We start from the raw sequence: 20,803 nt of genomic DNA on the forward strand, positions 1-20,803 counted from the left end.
TTAAATTTTTTTTTCTCTTCATATTTTAAATTTTTTTAATGAATATGCGCTAAATTGTTTTTTTTTTTTTTAATATATAGTTTCATTTATTAAAATGTAGAAATTGTAGAAAAGCGATTTTTATTTATTTAATTTAATATTAATTTTTTTTTGTATTTTTTTTTCTCTTTTTTGTTATTAAATATTTATTTTAACAATTTTAATTAATTGATTTTAATATTTTTTTTCTTTATTTTTCCTTTTGTTTTATGTGATAAACATATTAATTTACTTGGTTTTTTTTTTATATATTTTTCGATTTGATTCATTTAAGATTGCTATTATTTAGTGATTATTATATAATTATTATATTTTTTTTAAAAGATATCGTAAATTGAATTTAGTACAAAATAATAATAAAAATAATAAAGATATGGGCGAATTTCATTTTAATTGTATAGGGGAGTAATCACTAAATTAAGCTGATTGTTCAATATTCAAAGGGGTTCTTTTAATAAGTTTAAAAATTTTTTAAGAATTTGACTTTCAAGTTCATAATGCAATGAATTTTTGTATGAATAATACTGTAAAGTATATATACACGTATATTTGTATTTAATTCAAATTATATAATTTTATTTTGAATAAGGAATTGATATACGATATTTTTTTTATCGATATTTAATTATTATTTGTTAGCATATATTTGAAGGTTAGGCGCCGTAGAAATAATTAGAAATCAAAAAATTTGTATTTTTTATAAATTTTGGATACTGTTATTTTTAGGCAGTTAAATAAAAAAATATTGAGCTAATGGTAAATCATTATTATAGATTAATAACATTATTCGAATATTTGTTTTCGATATATATCAATATATCCTCATCTTTAGTTTGAGCTCCTTTTAATTATATGAGAGTGTTATTATGGTTACCTAAAAATTTATTAAAAATAGTTATGGTTAATGTTTTTAATTGAATTAAATAAAAATTGCTAACTATAAATCGATTAGTATATTAAAATTTGATTGCTTATATATTATGTATTACAATTTTTAAGTTGCATTTAAATGTGATAATAGTAGATTAATTTTAATTATTAAACAAAACAATATTGCAGGTATAGGTATATATAAAATTTTATAAAAATTATGCTTGCATAAAAAACTTTTGGAAAATTATTTGTGTTTGTGAGTTTTGTATTAAATTCAATTTTCGATATCATATAAAAAATTATTTTGTTTTATTGTATAAATATTATTAATTCTTTATTAATTAATAATTAAAAAAATAATAATTAAAAATATTATAAGTATATTAAACAAAAAAACTTATATAGAAAGAAAAATATTAATTTATCTTAATAATTAAACATATATATACATATATACTATTACATATGTGTATATACATATATTTACGCATAAATATATCTGGTATATATACATGCATATATATACATATATTTTATGCATAAATTAATATAGATTAATTTATTTTTATATTTTTCTTGTTTGTTTTTTTTTTATTAAAATTTTTATAGATTCATCAGAATTAAAAAAAAATTAATTCTGATATTAATATTAAATACTTTTAATGTCTACAGCAGTCGCATTTTTTTTTAAATATTTTATATATATATATATATTATATTCATAATATTCTCATTTTAATTTTTGATGAGCTTTGAGGATTGGTTTCATTTTTATTATTATTTTTTTAGTTTTTATTAATTAATTTTTGTTTTATTAAATTAAGAATTAATTTTATATTAATTTTTTTTAAATTAAATTTATTAGTACTATATTTATTAATATTTTGTTTTTATATGTTATTAATATTATTAATTAAACAATTAATTAATAGAGATGTTTTAAATTTTTTTTTATATCTTTTTTTTTTGTTGTTTGCGAGCCTATTACCTTATATAATATCATTTTTCAAAAAATTTAAAATATACTTTTATTATATGTATATGAATTCACATATGAATACATAAATTCAAACATGCAATACATATATGCATGTATATGGGTATATATGTATATGAATATTTATATTCATGCATATGTACATAAATATATATATATATATATATATATTTATGTATGTACATATATATATATATATTTATATATATATACATATGAATGTATATATAATTCATATGTATATATATATATATATATATATATATATATATCATATATTTATTTTATATACTTACTACATCTTTACTTGACTAATATTAAAAATCTTCTATATGTTGTGTGTGTGTGTGTATTTTGTTTTTTTTTTTTTCTATTATACTCTTATTTATTTTTCTAGATTTATCAATAATGTATTTTAATTTAAAGTAGTATTTATTCTTTTTAATTATTTTATTAATTATTATTAGTTAATTTGCGGATTATTAATTGAGACTATTAAAAGCAGTCCTAAAATTAAAATTTTTACTAAATACTTGTTATCATTTTTAAAAGACATATTTCCTGAGTTAACACATTTTGTTGGCGTTGTTGGGGCTGGTGTTTGTTGTTCTAAAAATTTAAAAGAAAAAAACGGTAAATGAATAAATAAAATAATTAAATATTTAATTTAGTAATATTTTTATTTTTAATTTAGCAACTAATAATAATTTTTGTAAGGGTTTTTGTGCTATATAACAATGTTTTAAATCGCAAATTTTAACAATATTTAAATTTAATTTTCCTACTTTTTAAAGCAAATCACTCAGACTTGGAAATTAAACAATTTCGACTTTTTGTTTTATCATTAAAAAATTTCACTTCAAAATATTTTAAAATATAGACCTTTTTCTTAAAACTCTTACTTTAGGACTTCAAATACAATTTTTAGAATAAGAAAATAAATAATTCATAGCCTATTTGAAATTTATGCGGTTAAATTTGAAATTTATGCGGTTACTTTCAATGATTATAAAAATTTTAACTTACTTGTTGCAGTTATCAATTGCGGTAAATATTCTTTCCAGAATGCACATTGTCTTAATCTTGGCCCCTTACCTACATGCGATGTATTTAATCCCAATTCTAAAAATTCCCTAGTTTCGGCAGTATGTTTTGGCCATTCAGGATCATTACTATCAATTGACCCAGCATTTGGATCACTTTAAGATAATAATAATAATAATAAGAATCAGTAGTTCAAAGAATTACTTTTTTCTTCAAAAATTTATTTATACATAAATTTTAAAAATAAGATATATATTATATTAGAATACTAGATTTACCCATGTTTCGCGAAATTACTCCAATAGCGCATTATTCTTCTGGAGAATGTTTTTTCCTCTTCTGTGTATGAGTATTTTGAATTTAATGGTTCACCAAACACATAATTAATTTCATCGCCGTGCATTACACCTGTCCATCGTGGCCAAGGGTTGGATCGACTCCGGTGTGTGTACAAGTACATATAAACGTTATTACCATCCTTGGCATATCTAAATCGAATTAAATAAAAAATTTCAAACTTAATTTGTTGTTATATTAAATGCACATTATATATTTTTTATATTTAAGGATAAGTTACTGAATTTCTTATTCGCATCCTTAAAACAAAAATATATTAACTGAAAATATACGATTTGTCTGATTGCAAAACCACTAAAACATTTAAAAAATTTATATCGGTTGTATAAAAGTGCTGTAAAGCAGGTCTAGAATTCACTCAGTTTATTATATAAATTAATTGGAAATTATAATCTAAAGCACTTCGGAGAACAACAGTTTTGCCGGAACTGAGTGTTGAGAGTTAATACACTTTTGTCACTGGGTTTTGGTGTACATGACTTGGGTTTAGTCACTTACCTGTGAGCAAATTCATTTACATTGCAAGTAAAATGATAATCTCCTACCATTTTATCTAATGCATCACGATTTGTATGAACGTTATTTGGGTCATCCCAATCTGTGTATTCAAATATTATAGCCTGACGTGCTGGTGCATTCACATATGGATTTAATTCCTTGACAGCCTGTAATGTGGAAAATTGATAATGTTAGATGTTTATTTTTTGGAGGTTACGTGCAACTCTTCTAGTTTCAGTGATTGCACAATAATTCGATTCTTAAAACTTATTAAATTTATTTATTTTTTGTTTTAATTTTAAATAAAAGCAAGAAAATTTATGTACATATGTTAAATAATTATTGACGTGAATTAAATGTTGGATTGCTTGATTTGTTTTTCAAAAGTTAATTTTAAAAAAAATTATATTAAAAAAAGCCTTTACCTATGTTTTAAAAATAATCAATACCTGTAAGAATTCTTCACGAGTGACAGTAACATCTTCTTCCTTGCGAAGTAATTCAGTTAAATAATAAATGATAAAATAATAACCTTCTTCAGAATTACTTCCAGTCAATATATCAGTTTTTTTATAACGGCCATGAGCTAAAGCTTTTTGTGGGGTTTCATCAATAAAAGCACCATCAACAACAGGAACAAATGGAAATTCACATATTCCTAATGTTCCCCATTCATTGTCAACGAGAGTTTTTGCATCTTTTTCTCTTAGGCATTCAACCACTTCCGACAAATTTTCTTTACTATGAGGACATTGCACTGCTTCTGCTAATCGTAAAGCTCTAAAAAAATTTATATTTATTAATATGACATTATAAGACACACAATATATGTAAAGAAAAAAGTTGATTTTTCTGTATACCTTAAAATTGCTTCTTCACGTGAAACAAGGGCCCAAGGTGCTGTTGGTGAGCCACTCTCTAATATAGCTCTCTGAAATAGATCGTGTGACATAGCGGAAAGCAAATGCATTGAAACTGAAACCGCCCCTGCACTTTCACCAAATAAAGTAACACGACTAGGATCACCACCGAAATGATGAATATTTGTTTGCACCCATCTATTTATATTTTATTTTAAAAAAATTATGTTATATTTATGTATGTACCGATATAGTAAAGATATATATATACACTGCAAAAAATTTTAATGTAAAATTACTATAATAATTTAAGGAATCTAAATACATGCTCTCGCAAATTTATCCTTCGTAAAAAAAACTGTTCTTATAGTAAATCGTGCGAAATTTATTTTGTTATTCCACTAAAAATGTGATGTGCATTTCTTAGTTATTTGTTCCAGTTTTTACAGTGTATATATGCACATTTCAAAAATTATTGCAACAGTGACACACATTTAAATTTTTTAAATTTTTCCAAAATAATCTTTTTTTTGCGTTTTTCTAAAAATGTAGTCGGAAAACTAAATAATAAAATATATTTTTTTTTTTGTTTTTAACACTAGTATTGTGGGTTACGAGGTGTCACTATTACAATGGTGGTAATTAATTTTCAATTTAATATCCTTCTGATAAAACTTACTTTAAAGCTAAATTTTGGTCAAATAGGCCGGCATTGCCTGGTGCGTTAGGTTCGCCTAAATAAAGAAAACCTAATGATGCAACGCGGTATTGCATTGAAACTACAATAACATTTTCTTCTGCTGCTAAAGTTCTACATTCATAGTATAAAATTATATATGTATAGAAAAATTTTTATGTTAAAAATGAAACAGAATCATAGTAGTTTTACAATCTCTGGTTAAATGATAACACGCTTATTACTATCAATTCATCTATTTTAAATACGAATGTTTTAAAATGAGCTTTTTACTATGAGCTTCAATTGAAAAATGTTTGTAAAAATTGTTCATCAGAGACTGTAATTTAAGTATAAAATATGAAAATTCCTTTGGACACATAGTAAAGTATAATTCATAAATGTGAATTTTAATTTATTAATTTCTCAGTTCTAATGAAAAATTCACTATTAAAAAATAAGTAATTAAGTATTAAAAGTAAGTGCACGTATGTATAAAAATTTTGCTTCAAATTACACCATTTACTAAGGCAATATGAACAACATCACCTTTAAAAAAAAAATGACATAATAATTGCAGCCCCTTATTTTATGCATTTTTAATAAATATTTTGCATTTTTAATTCAAACTAGTAATTAAGTTGACGTACAATTTTCAATTTTTGAATATTTCCTTCAAAGTGTCTCAATATTTTTTTCTCTTTTGTCGTTGCTCCATATTAGTGTTTTTTATCTTACTTTAAAAAAAAAACTAATGCAATATTAAAATTATTATAAAATATTAAAAAAATTTTCGAAATTTTCATATTTCTTACTACAAAAATTCAATTTACATTTAATGTTATACCTGTGATCATAAACATCTAATGTCGCCGTTCCAGAATAAAAACCACCACCAAATATCCATAGCATAATTGGTAAATTTTTTTGCCTAGGTCTAGGCACTACAACATTTATATAAAGACAATCTTCTGATAATTGTGTATTAGGATTCCACATTGTTGCTCCAGGAAAATCACCAAAAACAGTATCCACAATTTGAACACATGTATTTGGTGGTGAAGTTGCATTCAATATACCTGACCACTTTTCAATTGGCCTTGGATGTCGAAACCTTAATGGACCAAGAGGTGGTTGAGCATACGGTATACCCAACCATGCGTCTACTTTTTTACCTGTTGGAGCTACTAATGTTGTACCCATTATTTTACCTTTATCTGTTTGTATTAATAGTGGATTCTCTTCAAATTCATTATTTGATTCACGTCGACTTAAACCTCTTCTTCTTTGATGTGAAATCTGTGTTTGATGTAATATCTCATGCTCATGCTGATGATCAGCTGATTTTTCCAATGTACCTAATTCGGGATCAACTACACGAACAATTTCACCATGGCCTAAATATGGTGTAAAAAATGCATCTGCAAAACAATTATTTTTACATACACCTTTTCTCAACATTAATTATGTTAACCAGTGCTCAAAACTAATAAGGTGTGCATAAAGATAATTGCTTATTCGGCTTGCTAATGCTTACCATCATCCTTTGCGATACCTGATGACGATGATAGTGATGATGAAGGGGATGACAACGATGATAATGACGATGATGATGATGCTGACGATACGGATGACTGTGACGAGTATTTTTGTTGCCCTAATGAATTGTAGTGTTTTTCAATTTCACTATCACGTTGATGTTCATGTGGCCCAATTAACATTGAACTATCTGCTGCTGCAGCTGCTGCAGCCGCAGCAGCTACCGCCGCTGCCGATGATACGTCATGATGTCTTGCATCTATAAGGCGTCCAACAGTACCAAATATACCTAATGTGCATATTAACAGGTGACCAACGTTGCATGGGCGATATGAATAGCCCAAAGCTCTGTTTATCTCCATGGTGGAGAAATCTAAAATAATTAAAATATTGGTAAGTTTTTCAATGTATAGAATTTTATATAAATTTGAATATTGAATATTATTTACATATATGTATGTTTGAGATTCGAGCTAATTAAATCCAAGTTATGTTAAGAATTTTGCTTTTGGCAAGAAGAATTTTATGAACTTTAAAGTGACTATACAAAATTTACTTACATATTTCCCGGGTTATAAATAAAAATGTAAAACTGAAATAATTGTCAGAAATTTCAAATTTTAGGTCTCATAACTCGAGAAGGAGAGTCCAAAAAGAAAAATGCCACTAGGTGTGTTTTGTTCATCTGGAGGCATTCTATAATCTGATTGGGGAGTATTTTTCGTATAAATACACAATTTGGAATTATCTATCTACAAATGTAGCTATTATTTTGTTATTATATGTATAATTCTAGGTAAACACACACCAGATTGTAATATAAGTATACTTTTATAACGTGTCGTCATTGCACTGCGGATTAAACTGATTCACAATTTTTATTAAAATATTTAATTTAGATTTTAATGAAAATTTTAAATTAAAAACAAATATTCTATAGCCAAATCTAGGTCACTTTTGTAATATGTACCCAATATGTAAGTGTATATACATTTATTTAAATTTTATCAGGTATTTACGAAAATTATATAAATATGAATTTTCATTTAAATTTATACTAATATCTTGTAATATGCAAATATATTATGCATATACATATACAGGGAATTCCCAACTTTCATTTTAATTTAGCATCCCGACCTTCATTTTAATATAACATTAACTTCGCTTGATTCAGATAACTTCTCTTGAGTTACGAGAAAAGCAAAATGTCGTTAGGTATTTTGTGCTCGTCTGGATGTATCTTATCACCTTTGCTTGTTTCGAGACTTAATCACTCTGTATGTACATACATATGTATATAATATTGAAATGATTATACGTTATTACGTTTATTATAGATTTTTGGAAAGAAGCAGGAATAATAATATCATAGATTATTTTATTAATTATTTATTGTTCGTAAATTTGTATATTATTTGTAAGCAAATTAATGTGAATTTATTAAAAACGTAAAATGTAGTTGCTCGATGTTTTTACAGGATTATATTTTAGTTTTCATATATGAATACTTTATTGTTCATTGATTCTATTTTAGATAAATTTTGAATGAGTTGTTTTAAAAATAATTGACAAAATTTAGAAAAATATTATTATATTTATTTTTTTAATAATATTTTATTTAATCAAAAACTATTTAGTATTACAAATTATTAAGAAATACAAATTCAAGGCGAACAAGTAACGTGGTATAACCTAACGGGGGCAGAAAGGTGGATTTTATGAATAATATCGTTCGGCCCAGCCCAGAAGTTATATCCAATTAGATCGACACACCATTTTATCGGAACCAAAACATTTCAAGTGGGACTTTGATTTTTTATTTGGGTTAAATATTCATTCAAAAAAAACTCTTTTTGTTCAAGAAACATTTTTAGGCAGGAATATTGTCAACTATTAGAAATCGAAATTTCCTTCACTTATAGTTTTGAAAAGTAAAATTTATACAAAAATATTTTAATTAAAATAAAAATTAGTTTTTCATATGTATGTATGTGGATGCATATATTTATAAAATAATTTCTAAAATGCCTAATCAATATAAATTATTATTCATATATATATAAACATATTATACAACTTACCGAATGTCAACATTTACCAATGACTTTTAGCTTCATATTATATTTCCTAAAATTTGAAGTAAAAACTCCCTACTAGCAGTTTCGATGTTACTTCTGATTATATGACAATTTGTTTGTTTGTTTTTTTGATGTTTCTGTTGTAAAATTTTGATTTGAAATTGAAATTTGTTTTGCTCGGGGGAATTATTAGTCAAATTTTATTCTGAAATATAAAATAAAATAAATTATAAGATTTAAATAAAATATTAATAAATTAAATATTATTTTTAATTAAAAATTTTTAAGTAATGTTTTGAAAATGAAATTATCACGTCCATATTTTACGTAACTATTTTTTATTAAAATTTAATTATTTGATTTGATTAGTTTCAGATAAAATGTTTTTGAAATTGAAATTTATTAAATGTCGTGTATTCAATTTTGATTATATTATATATTTTGACTAAAATATATATTAGTTTTGGCAAGAATCAGGCGAAAATCGTCACTGAGGTCTTGTCGGGCTATTGCAGACTTCAAAGGGGGCACCTTAAGTGGCTACGGAGAGAATAACTAGATATCAGTATACCTTCTGGGAGAGTGTGATGCTGTCGCTGTTAAGAGTAGCGAAATACTGGGGGGTTCTGCTCTCACGGCGGTGGTGTTGCAATCTTCTGAGCCACACATAGTGCTTGAGTTTATCAGGAGATAGGCTATCGCGCGGGTGCTGTATGACATGCCCAGCATTTAGAGAGTGAGCACAATAGATTCTTATACGTGATCGTGGTGCACTGTTATACCACATGTATTAGTTTTGCATAAAATTATATATGTTCATAAAGTTATACATTTTTATTACATTGGATGCATGTAATATATTTAATTTGCATATATCTAATTTCATAATACAATGTTATAATTGAAATATTATAAATTATTTTTTTTGAACACTAAATTCTGAATAATTTAGGTATGTCTACAAAATGAAATTGCAAAATTAATTTGATATTTCAAAGTGGTTAATGAACTAGTTGTAAAAAGTATTCTACATTCATTTACATATATATATATATTTACTTTAACACATTACATTAAATTAACACTTACGTTTTTATTAAATAAAATTAAAATTCTTGTTTGCCTTTTTTTTAAATTATTTATTTTTACGTTTACAAGTTACATATATACATATGTATATATGTAAATATAATTTTAAGTAAATAATTTTTAAAAAATGCGAAAGAATAAAACGATTTTTTTTCAATATAATTACTAAGCAAATAGTTTTTCTCAATTAAATTAAATTTAGAAATAAAAATTTCAATTCAATTGGAGGATTTTTAATGGTAGCATTTCATTATAGAAAAAGTTCTGATGTGGTCATCACATAACCGATTACAATGTATATTGTCTAGATTAGTAAAAGTATTCCTGAACATTATGAAAATGCGTTTTAAACACTTCTCTTCTTTACAATTTTAAGGACACTTTAACAGCTCGAATTTAAATATTAAATTTCAAGGAAATCGGTTGATTATTTCTCTTTATATACGAAAAAATTCATATTGGCAGTAGTCCCGTAATAAACGTCCAGTTCCTGACACCTGATTTCTTCTAAAAGTTAAGAGGCTTCTCTCACGGTCGAATGAAGCTTATAAATGAAACTTCAAGCAAATCTATTAAATATTTTCTACAAAATGATTGAAGATGCAAAAAAGTCCAGTTTCCAAGGCCTGACCAATTACGAGGCCCAAAAGTTTATCAATCCGTGGCATTGTCGAAAAAAACTCACATTTAAAATTTCATGAAAATCGGTTCAGCCGAAATTGAGATACACGCGTAAAAACACAGATAGATAGACCGACAGACCGACAGTTCGACAGACAGACGGGCAGGTTGCTAAAAATAGTTTATTTACACTTCCCCACCATGGCGAAGTGCGTTCTTACCGAAAACTCGATATGCAAAATTTGTTGCCATCACAGAACCTACCTTATTGTATACACAATGCGGTCGGTAAAAAAGTGAAATAAATTTTTTTTTTGCATTTTTTATATGCATTTGCGTCAGTCATTTTTGTCAAATGTTAATTTTCATTATTTGTTTGATAAGAGCAAACAAATACTGTCTAACTTTAGAAAAGCTCGATATGTCACCATAGCCTTTTTTAACACTTTATATGTATTACACTATGTATGTGAAGATATTTTTATGTGTGCGAGGCATAAATTAAACAGGGAAAAAAATAAGTGATGTGGCAGATTTAATTCCAACACTTTGTTTTCTTTTTTTTTGCTAAAAAATGCACTTTGAAGTTATAATATTAACCTTTTTTTCAATTTTAGTTCATTTTGAATATCAATTAGAGTGTAATACATAATATACATAGATACACATTTATATGAGAAGTATTTTAGATAGTGTAAGAGAAAATTAAAAGTTGCAGTTTCAGATTAATCATACGCTGTTTAATACTTGTAATAAACAAAGTAAATGTAATGCAATTAATATTCAACTTTTTAACCCATTAATTTTATAAACTAGTACAATATAAACGCACTATCGGAGATAAAATTCTTACTTCATCGTGCTTTTATATGTGTATAAACACGTGAATAATATGTGAGTGTAATTTACAATTTTGTCAGTTATATACCAAATTTAATTACCAAAGTCAATATTACAAAAGCCCAAAGAAATTATGCAGACCTAACAATGTAGATTATTTGTAATAAAATTGTTTCGAACTTATTTAGTTATTTCATTGAAATAGTTTTAAAAGGTTCAATAAAAATTTGTGCATTTTGATAGTATGCAATTACCAAATGTGCTATTTTTCGTATACAATGAATACATACTTTGTGCTAGAAATTAATTTTTCTTCAATAATTAAAATAAATTTTTTACTTGAGCAAAAGCACGATATTTTGGGCCTAATCTTGTATCTCGTTATTTTACTCGCGAAGTGAGAAGAAAGTGAGTAACTAATGTAATTTTCGAGTGAAAGGAATTATTCGATATTGCGTATCTTTTTTAAATTTATTGACTTTGTTATTCAAGGATAAAACGTTCAGTCAATAATTAATTTGAGAAAAAAATGAAAAAATCCAATTGAAAAAAATCAGTAATCTTATTGGAAAAATGAAATATCCATTAGAAAAATGGAAAATTCTGATTTGAAAGTAAATAAAATGTGAGATGAAAAGGCGAGATACACGATTAGGCTCCTTTATTTATCTTTTTACGACCTTTTATTTACGTGTTACAATGTTTCATAGAAGTACATTAACGTGTACTTCTATTTATTGCATACTTTTTGGATGAAAATAAGAATAAATTTATTACAAAAATTATAAATATAAAAAAATTTAAATTATACTTTTTTTTTTGTATTTGTAATTTGCAATTTTCTTAATTTTAAATAATATTATAGATAAAAAAATTATTTTAACAAAATAAAGCATTTAATAGTGTCTATAATCTTGACAAAAATTTATTTTGAATAATATTTAAAATTAGCAATACATAAAATTTAAAGATAAAAACATAAGAGGACTGTGAATTTCATGGATCATTTTATCGTAGTGATGTTCGCTTATGTTCGTAGTGATTTTTTGTAGAAAGTTGGTAGATATTTTTTTTTCTAAGATAACTCAGAAATCATGAACTTATGCCTTCTAAGCAAATAAGTGTTGTTTTAAAGATGGCGTTTCATACGTATATGCAAAGAATGATATTAAATTAAAAAAAAAATTATGTCGTTGTTTAGGTAACAAACAGTTTGCAAACAAAGTATTCCAAAAGCATAGAGAAGGTGTGCTATAACAACTCTCCCAGATTTATGGAAGTATATAATAGATAATTATTATTTTCTTTAAAATAACTAAATTTTTTAACGTAGAACGAACCTTAATATATACACGTTTGAATATAAAGAATATTAAAGTAAAAATACTACAAACAACAAAATTTTTTCTTTTTTTTTTTAGCAATTACAAGGATCGTAAAATTTTTAAAAAGAAAGAAGTTTAAATCCTCTTTAATTTTTTTTTGTCTACTTTAACGAACGAGTCTTCTCATATAATGAAAATTAAATGTCCTCTTTTATAAAAGTCTTTATACCAAAAAAAAAAAATTAAAATGAAAAAAAAAAATAATACAACTTCGTCGAAACCATGAAATTGAAGGACTCAAACAAAAAAGAGAAATTAGACAAAGAATGACGATCAAGCAGGAAAAGTAAAATTTTAGATGGTCACTTAAAAATGGTGAAAATGGTGAATTTTTTTTTTGTACCCTCTTAATCATTTACTGATGTTGAAAACAAGCTAAGTAATGAATAGGAAAGAAGAGAAGAAAAAAATTTATGAAAAAAGTTTATTTCGATGCTAACTTAATTTTCAAGAAGTTTAAAATTTTATACTTTATCTCAGTTTTTCTATATTCGTTGTGCTTTTAAAATATTGTGGGAAGGCTTTTCTTTTTTTCTTCGGAAAAAAAAAAACAACAATTAGAAATTTTTTTATTAAAATAAAACTTTATTTTAATTAAGCGGCTTCATGATAAAAAATAATATTAAAGGGTAACAAATATTTTTAAAGTAAAATCAGATTATTTACTTAGATTTGAATATTGTGTATAATTGCCATAGAAAATATTTCATTGAGTTAATTTATTTAAACTGCTAAAGATAAAAATAGAACAAGAGTAAATTAAAAAGAGTAAAATGTAGTCTATCAAATCCAAGGTTTTTAAAATAGCACATATTCCCCCACAATAATTTACCCGATAACTTACATATATTGTCTTTATACCGTGCGTAATGTTGAATAATCTTAGATTTCACAAATAATAATCATCTTTCTGTTTTTGAAAGAAATTGTCATTGATTCGGACACAGTAATTAATCACAAATTTTCGTTTTCATGACATTGCCGAATTATCGCACCTGAATGAAAGATGTAATACGAAAAAATTAGCTCTAAATATAGACGAGTAATATGTCAATAAATAACATGTAGTATTTATTTTAGTATTTTTTTTTTGAAAATATAAAACTATTATAGTAAAATGTATTTTTGTGTGGGAAAAAACTTTTATACATGAGTTAAAAACAACTTACGAATTTTGTTATATATTTTGTTATAAAAATAGAAAGCTATATATATATCACAAATTTATGGGAAATACTCTTTTCAATTGCTCTCTTAATCAAATTAATAATGTCTGGGTTATTTTCTGCTCTTAACAACTATTATAATTTAAAAATAAGAGTTATTACTTAAAATTGAAATTCCTTTCAACAGATCTATAAATGCACTTATGAAAGACTTCGGATAAAGCTTTAGAGGAAAAAGTCTTTAAGCTGAAAAGTCATATAAATTAAGTTTAAAGTTTATCAATTAGTTCGGAGTTAAACTTTGAGATACATTGATAAAAAATTTTTAGCTTTCCTTTCTACATAAAACTTTAGTTATAAGTGATGAGTTATTTAAAATTCGATTTTGAACTTTTAAGCAGCTCTCTGACAATACATTTGTTATCGCTTTGATCATATTATCTTTTGATCTTTCGATCATATTAACAAAACTCTCTTATCATAAATTTAATATTTGATATTTAAAAAATTACGAATTCAGGTTAAGAGATTATCATGCGATTTAACAGAGCCATTCATAATATATTAACAAGAGAGAAATTCAATTAATAAGAGAGAAATTTATAGTACTTAACCTTTCAATTTTCATACAGTATGTAAAGGATGTACAGGTAATGTGTATATGTATATATTTTAAGTATACATATGTAAATATATAAATGCATTGTCAGGTAAATATATTTAATTATATTATAAGATAATGAGGGAGTTTTAATACTTATTGATAAATTTTTATAAAAGATAATGAATAATAAGGATTTTTTTTTCAAAAAATTATATATACATTTTTTCCCTCTTAACATAGATTTATTGAACCTTGAATTTAGTTTTTTTTTATGTATTTCATACCCCAATATATTATATACAAATATTATTTATAAAGGCGCATATACAATTAATGTTTTTGCATATTTTTAAATATTTATTTTCAGAATTAACAAAATAAAATATTATTATTTATATTTAAATTTAATAAAATTAGGACATGGACATTTTTTGTATTTTTTTTTTTTTAATTTTTAGAAAGAGCAGAATTATTAATGAAATTTTTAATTTACGAAATAATTGACGAAGAAAATTGTTTGTAGAACAAAGCTTGAAACAATATTTTATTTAAATAATATCATTATAAAAATTTTGTTTATTTTATTTGCCCTATTTTAGCCTTTTCAAATTAAGTAAACATAAAAATAGAAGGAAAAATTTAAATATTGATTTATTATTAATTTTAAATTTTTTATTGGATTTATTTAATTTATTTATAATGTGCTAAACATAAATTTGTTTTAAATGAATATTTAATTACAATAAAAGAGTCACATTTATAATTTTGTAGAGGTCTTTATAATCTTGTAGGCTTTATTATTTGATTTAAAAATTGTAGAATTAGAGTCTGATTGTGTATCTCGTTACTTTACTTGCTAAGGGAGAAGATGAGTAACTATCATATGTTTGCGAATAATGTTATTTTCGAGTGAGAAGAATTATTCCAAATTGTTTATCTCGTTTTTTTTTTCTAAAATGTATACAAAATTTATTCTTTTGGTTTTTGAAGGTAATTAGAGAAAAAAAACGCAAACATCCAGTTGTAAAGATGAATGATCTTATTGGAAAATGCAATATCTATTAGAAAAATTGCGAATTTTAATTTGAAAATAAATAAAATGTGAGATGAAAAAGCGAGATACAGGATTAGAATGTTAAATTAACATTCTGTAAAAATCAAAACTAATTTCATTAAAATTCAGTTAAATTTTTCAATGAATTTAATTTTTCGATATGTTTTTGCGAGTATATGAATGGAAAATATATTGACTTACATAATATATTGAAATGCCAATATTTACATTCATAAAGTTGTTATACGGCCCATGTATATGAGATTTTTTTAATAGAAAAAATTTAATTATTCACTTACTAATTTAATTTTTATTTACGTTCAACTGTAATTTTATAGAATAAATAAACGTACATATATTAGTATAATTGCGCAGTGTTATATGCTTACAGAGATCATAATTTAATATTGATTTTTAATTTTTCACCTTGTTTCAGAGTAATCCTTGTTTTTCTTTTTTTTTTGTTTTCTGTTGAAATATCATTAAGTTGAATCTAGTATGTATGTATATGTATGTATATAAAAAAAAATAAAAAGTTGTTCTCAGAAGACGGCCTGAAGAGTAAATGTATACGTTTTCGTATATGTATATAATGTGTATGTGCATTTTTAAAATTGAAGTGTTATAAATAAAATTTGAAACAAAAAAAAAAATCACAGAAATTTTATACAAATGGAAAAAAAAATATAGGGAAAATAATGAAAATGAACAAAAAAAAAATTGTATTCTTGAAAGAAATCCTTGTACATTTGACATAATTAAAAAATATATTATTATTTTTTTTTTCTCTCATTTTTCTTAGTAACCTGAGGTAAATTTAAGCTTTTAATTATATATTTTTAAATTTTTGGTCTCTTTGTCACCCGATATTTTTTTAATTTTCTTCATAAAATAATTGTCATTGTATGTACATCAGTATGTATATGTATATGCTATTATCCTTTGAAGGTGACTTTCTTTTGAAAATATTTCAAAAATACATAGTTTATATTATTAAACAAAACAGAAATCTATGTATTTTTTTTTTGCAACGTGAATAATTATAATTAAAATTAAATTCATTTTTTATTATTAAAAAATTTATTAAAATTGTAGGATTACATTTTAACTTTTGTTTTTGAATTTATTTATTGTTATTATAGTCAGAATATATATATGAGATTGCTGGCAACTCAAGGTTTATAAATGTTTGACACAATTAATTTAATTATTATTATTATTTTTTCATTTGTCAATTTGAAATTTATTTTTAATTTTGCATATTATTTAATATTGACTTTATTATAAACGTGAAAATTATCCATTTTTAAATTTTAATTTTAAATATATGTATATATATATATAGAATTATAGAATTATGGAATATTTATTATAGAATTTTGATATTTTTAAAAAATAAACTTCATTTAGTGATCTCTTAAAATAAATAAATAAAATTTGAAATATTTTCTATTTACGGTAATAAAATAACAACAGAAAAACAATATTACTTTGCAAATAATCCAAAGATGTGAAAGTAATAATGTAACATAAATATTTTATACGAAGATCATTAGTCAGGCGAATATCTTTTGATCAGTTTAGAACCATAAGGCAACTAGTTACTAAGTAAAATTCAATGATATTTTCAGTCACTTCTTTTTTGGTATTCAATTTATTGGTTAATGGATGATGATTAATGGTTATTTTATATTATGTATATGTGTATGTATATATTCATATATTAAAATTCAACAAGAGTGAATATATATGAAGTTACATTTAGAATTGGATGTCATAACATAGATATACTGTTGATAGAAAAAGTTATCAACTTGACTTTTATAAGAAATGTTGGCCAGCGTTTAGGAAGAATGAGAACTACTTGATTAAGGTATGTTATTATTAGTACAAATAATTTTTCATATAATTAAGTAAGTAATTAATGAGCGAAAATTTTTATTAGTAAGTATTTGTTCCTTTTATTTACTAGTATATTTATATATATATATATATATATATATATATATATATATATTATAGATTACTTATAAGTTTCCTTAATAAATGTAATTAAGTATGATTTTGTAACTACTTGTTGTTATATAAAATTCTTGTCATAAACATTAAAGTTTAATATTTTTAGAATTTTTTTACACCATCCGTCCGTTTGTCCGTGTGTCCGTTTAGAAAATTTCTACATAACAATTTTTATATAAATAGATTTACAATAGAAACTTTTTACCGAATTCTCCCCCACGGGAAAACTTGTAGTTCCTCAAAATCCTAAAAATGCCATTGTTTGACTATTTATTGTAACGAAACCACAAACTATGTAATATATTGTTATTCTAGATATGATTCTAGATATGATTAGCTACAGGAGTCTGCATTTTTTAACACCTTTTTGATACTAATAAATAGTTCATTTTACTAGAAGAAAATTATTTTAATTCGATCCATTCCTAATCTCCTCCGAAATTTGTAAAATTTGAATTTTCGGAACTGTAATCTTTTCCAAATTTTTACAATAATGCAGAACACTAACGATAAATATCGTCCCATTAAAAACTAAATAATTTATTTTCTTAATTTACTTACTTAACAGTCGAATTCAACCATTATGTTAATGCTTTTTTAAATTTTTCTCTTTAGTTCATCCCAAATGTATGCAATAGTTTAATACATAATTTGTTATAATATTATGAAATCAATTTAAATAATGTACTAGATTGCTTAAGAAGCAGTATTTACACGTGTTGAAGGGAAAAATGCTTTTTTGAAAACCATTGGTTTTGCCCAACTTTTTATTTTTCTTAAATTTCAATGAGAAAAAGTTTTTCGTATTTTTTTTTTATTTGAAAACCTTTTGAACTATTCGAATTCATGAGACTTTTGTTATTATTGTATTATAGAATTATTGTTTATCGACAATATTATTAAGAATTAGTAGAATATATTTCATGCTCATATATTCCCATACATTATTATATTAAATTTTTTGAATAATTTTTTATTATCTGGCTGGATTCGTTTTCGACTAAAATATTTTTTGAAAATCATGATTAAATGATCACTTACAATTACAATTACAAAAATTCCAAAGAAGGAACCTTGACTTGACTTTAAATTGCAAAAAGTTATTTTAATTTTAAAATTTTATGAAATTGAAAGTTTCAACATTTGTTAAGATTTTTTCGTCTCATAATAATTTAAAGTGGAATTTTTTTTTGAATTTAAAGTGAATTGTGATTTTATTATCGTCTCGTATCAAAATTTTATTTTAACCAATTTTAGTTCATTTCTTTAATTCAACATTTTTTTTTTGAAAGCTTTTTATTCGACTGCAAATTTATACTGCATAACTTTGACAATACTCATAAATAAAACATAATTTTTTTTTTATTTTCACATAAAAATATCACGTTATTGAACTGGCACTTAAATTTAAATTTAAAGAAATAATAACAATATAAAACAAACAAAAAGGAAAAAAAAAGAATGGAAAATTTAAGAACAAATACAAGACCAAAAACAAAACAAATAATATGAAGAAAGAAAAAAAAAATGGGGAATCCTTTTTATTAACAAAACAAAAAGTTCAAAGGATATACAAAGTCAGTTTTCTAAGGATTACAAAGCAAAAAAAAAAACTACATGTTTTTTTCTTTTTGGTTTCCATTTTGAAATCTGAAAAACATCAAAAAATACAAAATGAAAGAATACAAATTCTATGTATGTATATAAATTGTCTGTATGAATGTATGTAGGGATATAAAATGAAATAATAAAAGAAATTCAAAAATTTATGCGATTTTTGGTAAATAAATCTAGAGAATTGCCTGGATGATAAAAGTTGTAAAAAAAAAAAAAGAAACACAAAAGAGAATAAATGGAATGAAAACTGAAGAAGAGGAAAAAAAAATTTGTAAATAATCTAATTTGCGTTACATTACTTTACTCTCAGATATAATACGTATGTAACATATTTTAAATACATGAAATTAAAATAAAGCAATTAATTCTTGATCTATTATTGACCTGGATCCATTTTCGATTAACCATATTTTTTTTTCAAATTCCTTACTCAATGTTCGCTACAATAATCATTTCCAAAAAAAAAATAAAATAAGCCGCAAGTCTAATTTGAAGTAAGTCTTTCGTTTTGTTCCTTAGAGTTTTAAATAAGATCCGCTCCGTATAGAGAAAATTTTTTAACTAAAATTTTCGCAATATGTCAATTTCGTCGAAAAATTTATTTTTCCTTGAAAATTATATTAAATTCGTCAGATCATTCTTTCTTGTTTTAGTTCGGCTATCGAAAAGAAAATCTTGCAGAAATAAAGTGAGTTTAATTTATCTTATGTTATAGATAGTGAAGTTTTAAACCTATTTTCAATAATATGTTGTAAATTCACAATTTATGAAGTCAATAGTAAAGTTTTTACCTATATGAATTAAAAATTCACGCACTTTTATTTATAAAATTGCACCACATTTGTTAGATTGTATAGTGAATTTTACAGTTATAAAAGTGATATTGAATTTAAAATTATATTATAGACACCTTCCACATTTCGACATAAAATTAAATTAAAACCCTTTTTTGTTTTACATCCTATTAAATTCACGAATTATGTAAAATATATGTTTTTTTAAAGATTGTTTTGTATTTATATTATGTAATTGAGTTGTGTGTTCTTTCTATAAATATTTGGGAAAATTTTGAAGATTCTATCATGTTTCTTAATCAAGTAGACAAATTATATTCTATTATATATGATATTAAATTTTTATAAAATTTAGTATTGCTTTGCATCACAACAAACCCATACTTACTTATTACTTCACTAATTTCAAGACGAATGACATTATAAACGATAAAATATAATTGTAATTTTCGAGTTTTTTTTACAAAAAAAAAAAATGTAAGATAAAAGAAAATATTTTCAAAAGAAAGTTACATAATATCCTTTTAAAAAATGAATTTCTTTTTATCACTTGATGTGATAAAATTCGTAGCAGAGTGTCGAGCTTATCCAGATGTTCCAGTCAAAATTGGAAAAATCTTCGAAAATCACACAATATTTAGAATTATGGA

The 20,803-nt window shown here is 23.8% G+C and overlaps 1 protein-coding gene across 4 annotated transcripts in view; it reads right to left on the reverse strand.

Annotated features, from left to right (window-relative positions):
- Positions 1-2,210: 2,210 nt before the first annotated feature.
- LOC129609863 (acetylcholinesterase-like) overlaps positions 2,211-20,803 on the reverse strand; it is a 171,165-nt gene continuing 152,572 nt past the window's right edge. For 3 of the 4 annotated variants that reach the window (XM_055522015.1, XM_055522014.1, XM_055522013.1), the window contains 10 exons: positions 8,968-9,169; positions 6,882-7,256; positions 6,192-6,765; positions 5,348-5,479; positions 4,669-4,866; positions 4,258-4,588; positions 3,809-3,975; positions 3,232-3,441; positions 2,936-3,108; positions 2,211-2,518 (listed from right to left, as the gene is read on the reverse strand). In XM_055522015.1, the coding sequence (XP_055377990.1) occupies positions 2,373-2,518; positions 2,936-3,108; positions 3,232-3,441; positions 3,809-3,975; positions 4,258-4,588; positions 4,669-4,866; positions 5,348-5,479; positions 6,192-6,765; positions 6,882-7,256; positions 8,968-8,980 (2,319 nt within the window). In that variant the 5' untranslated portion in view covers positions 8,981-9,169 and the 3' untranslated portion in view covers positions 2,211-2,372. The remainder of the gene's footprint in view (positions 2,519-2,935; positions 3,109-3,231; positions 3,442-3,808; positions 3,976-4,257; positions 4,589-4,668; positions 4,867-5,347; positions 5,480-6,191; positions 6,766-6,881; positions 7,257-8,967; positions 9,170-20,803) is intronic. The other variant, XM_055522016.1, reaches the window with a different exon arrangement.

Source organism: Condylostylus longicornis, unplaced genomic scaffold (assembly GCF_029603195.1).
Source record: "Condylostylus longicornis isolate FDR11 unplaced genomic scaffold, ASM2960319v2 ptg000040l, whole genome shotgun sequence".
NCBI lineage: Eukaryota > Metazoa > Arthropoda > Insecta > Diptera > Dolichopodidae > Condylostylus > Condylostylus longicornis.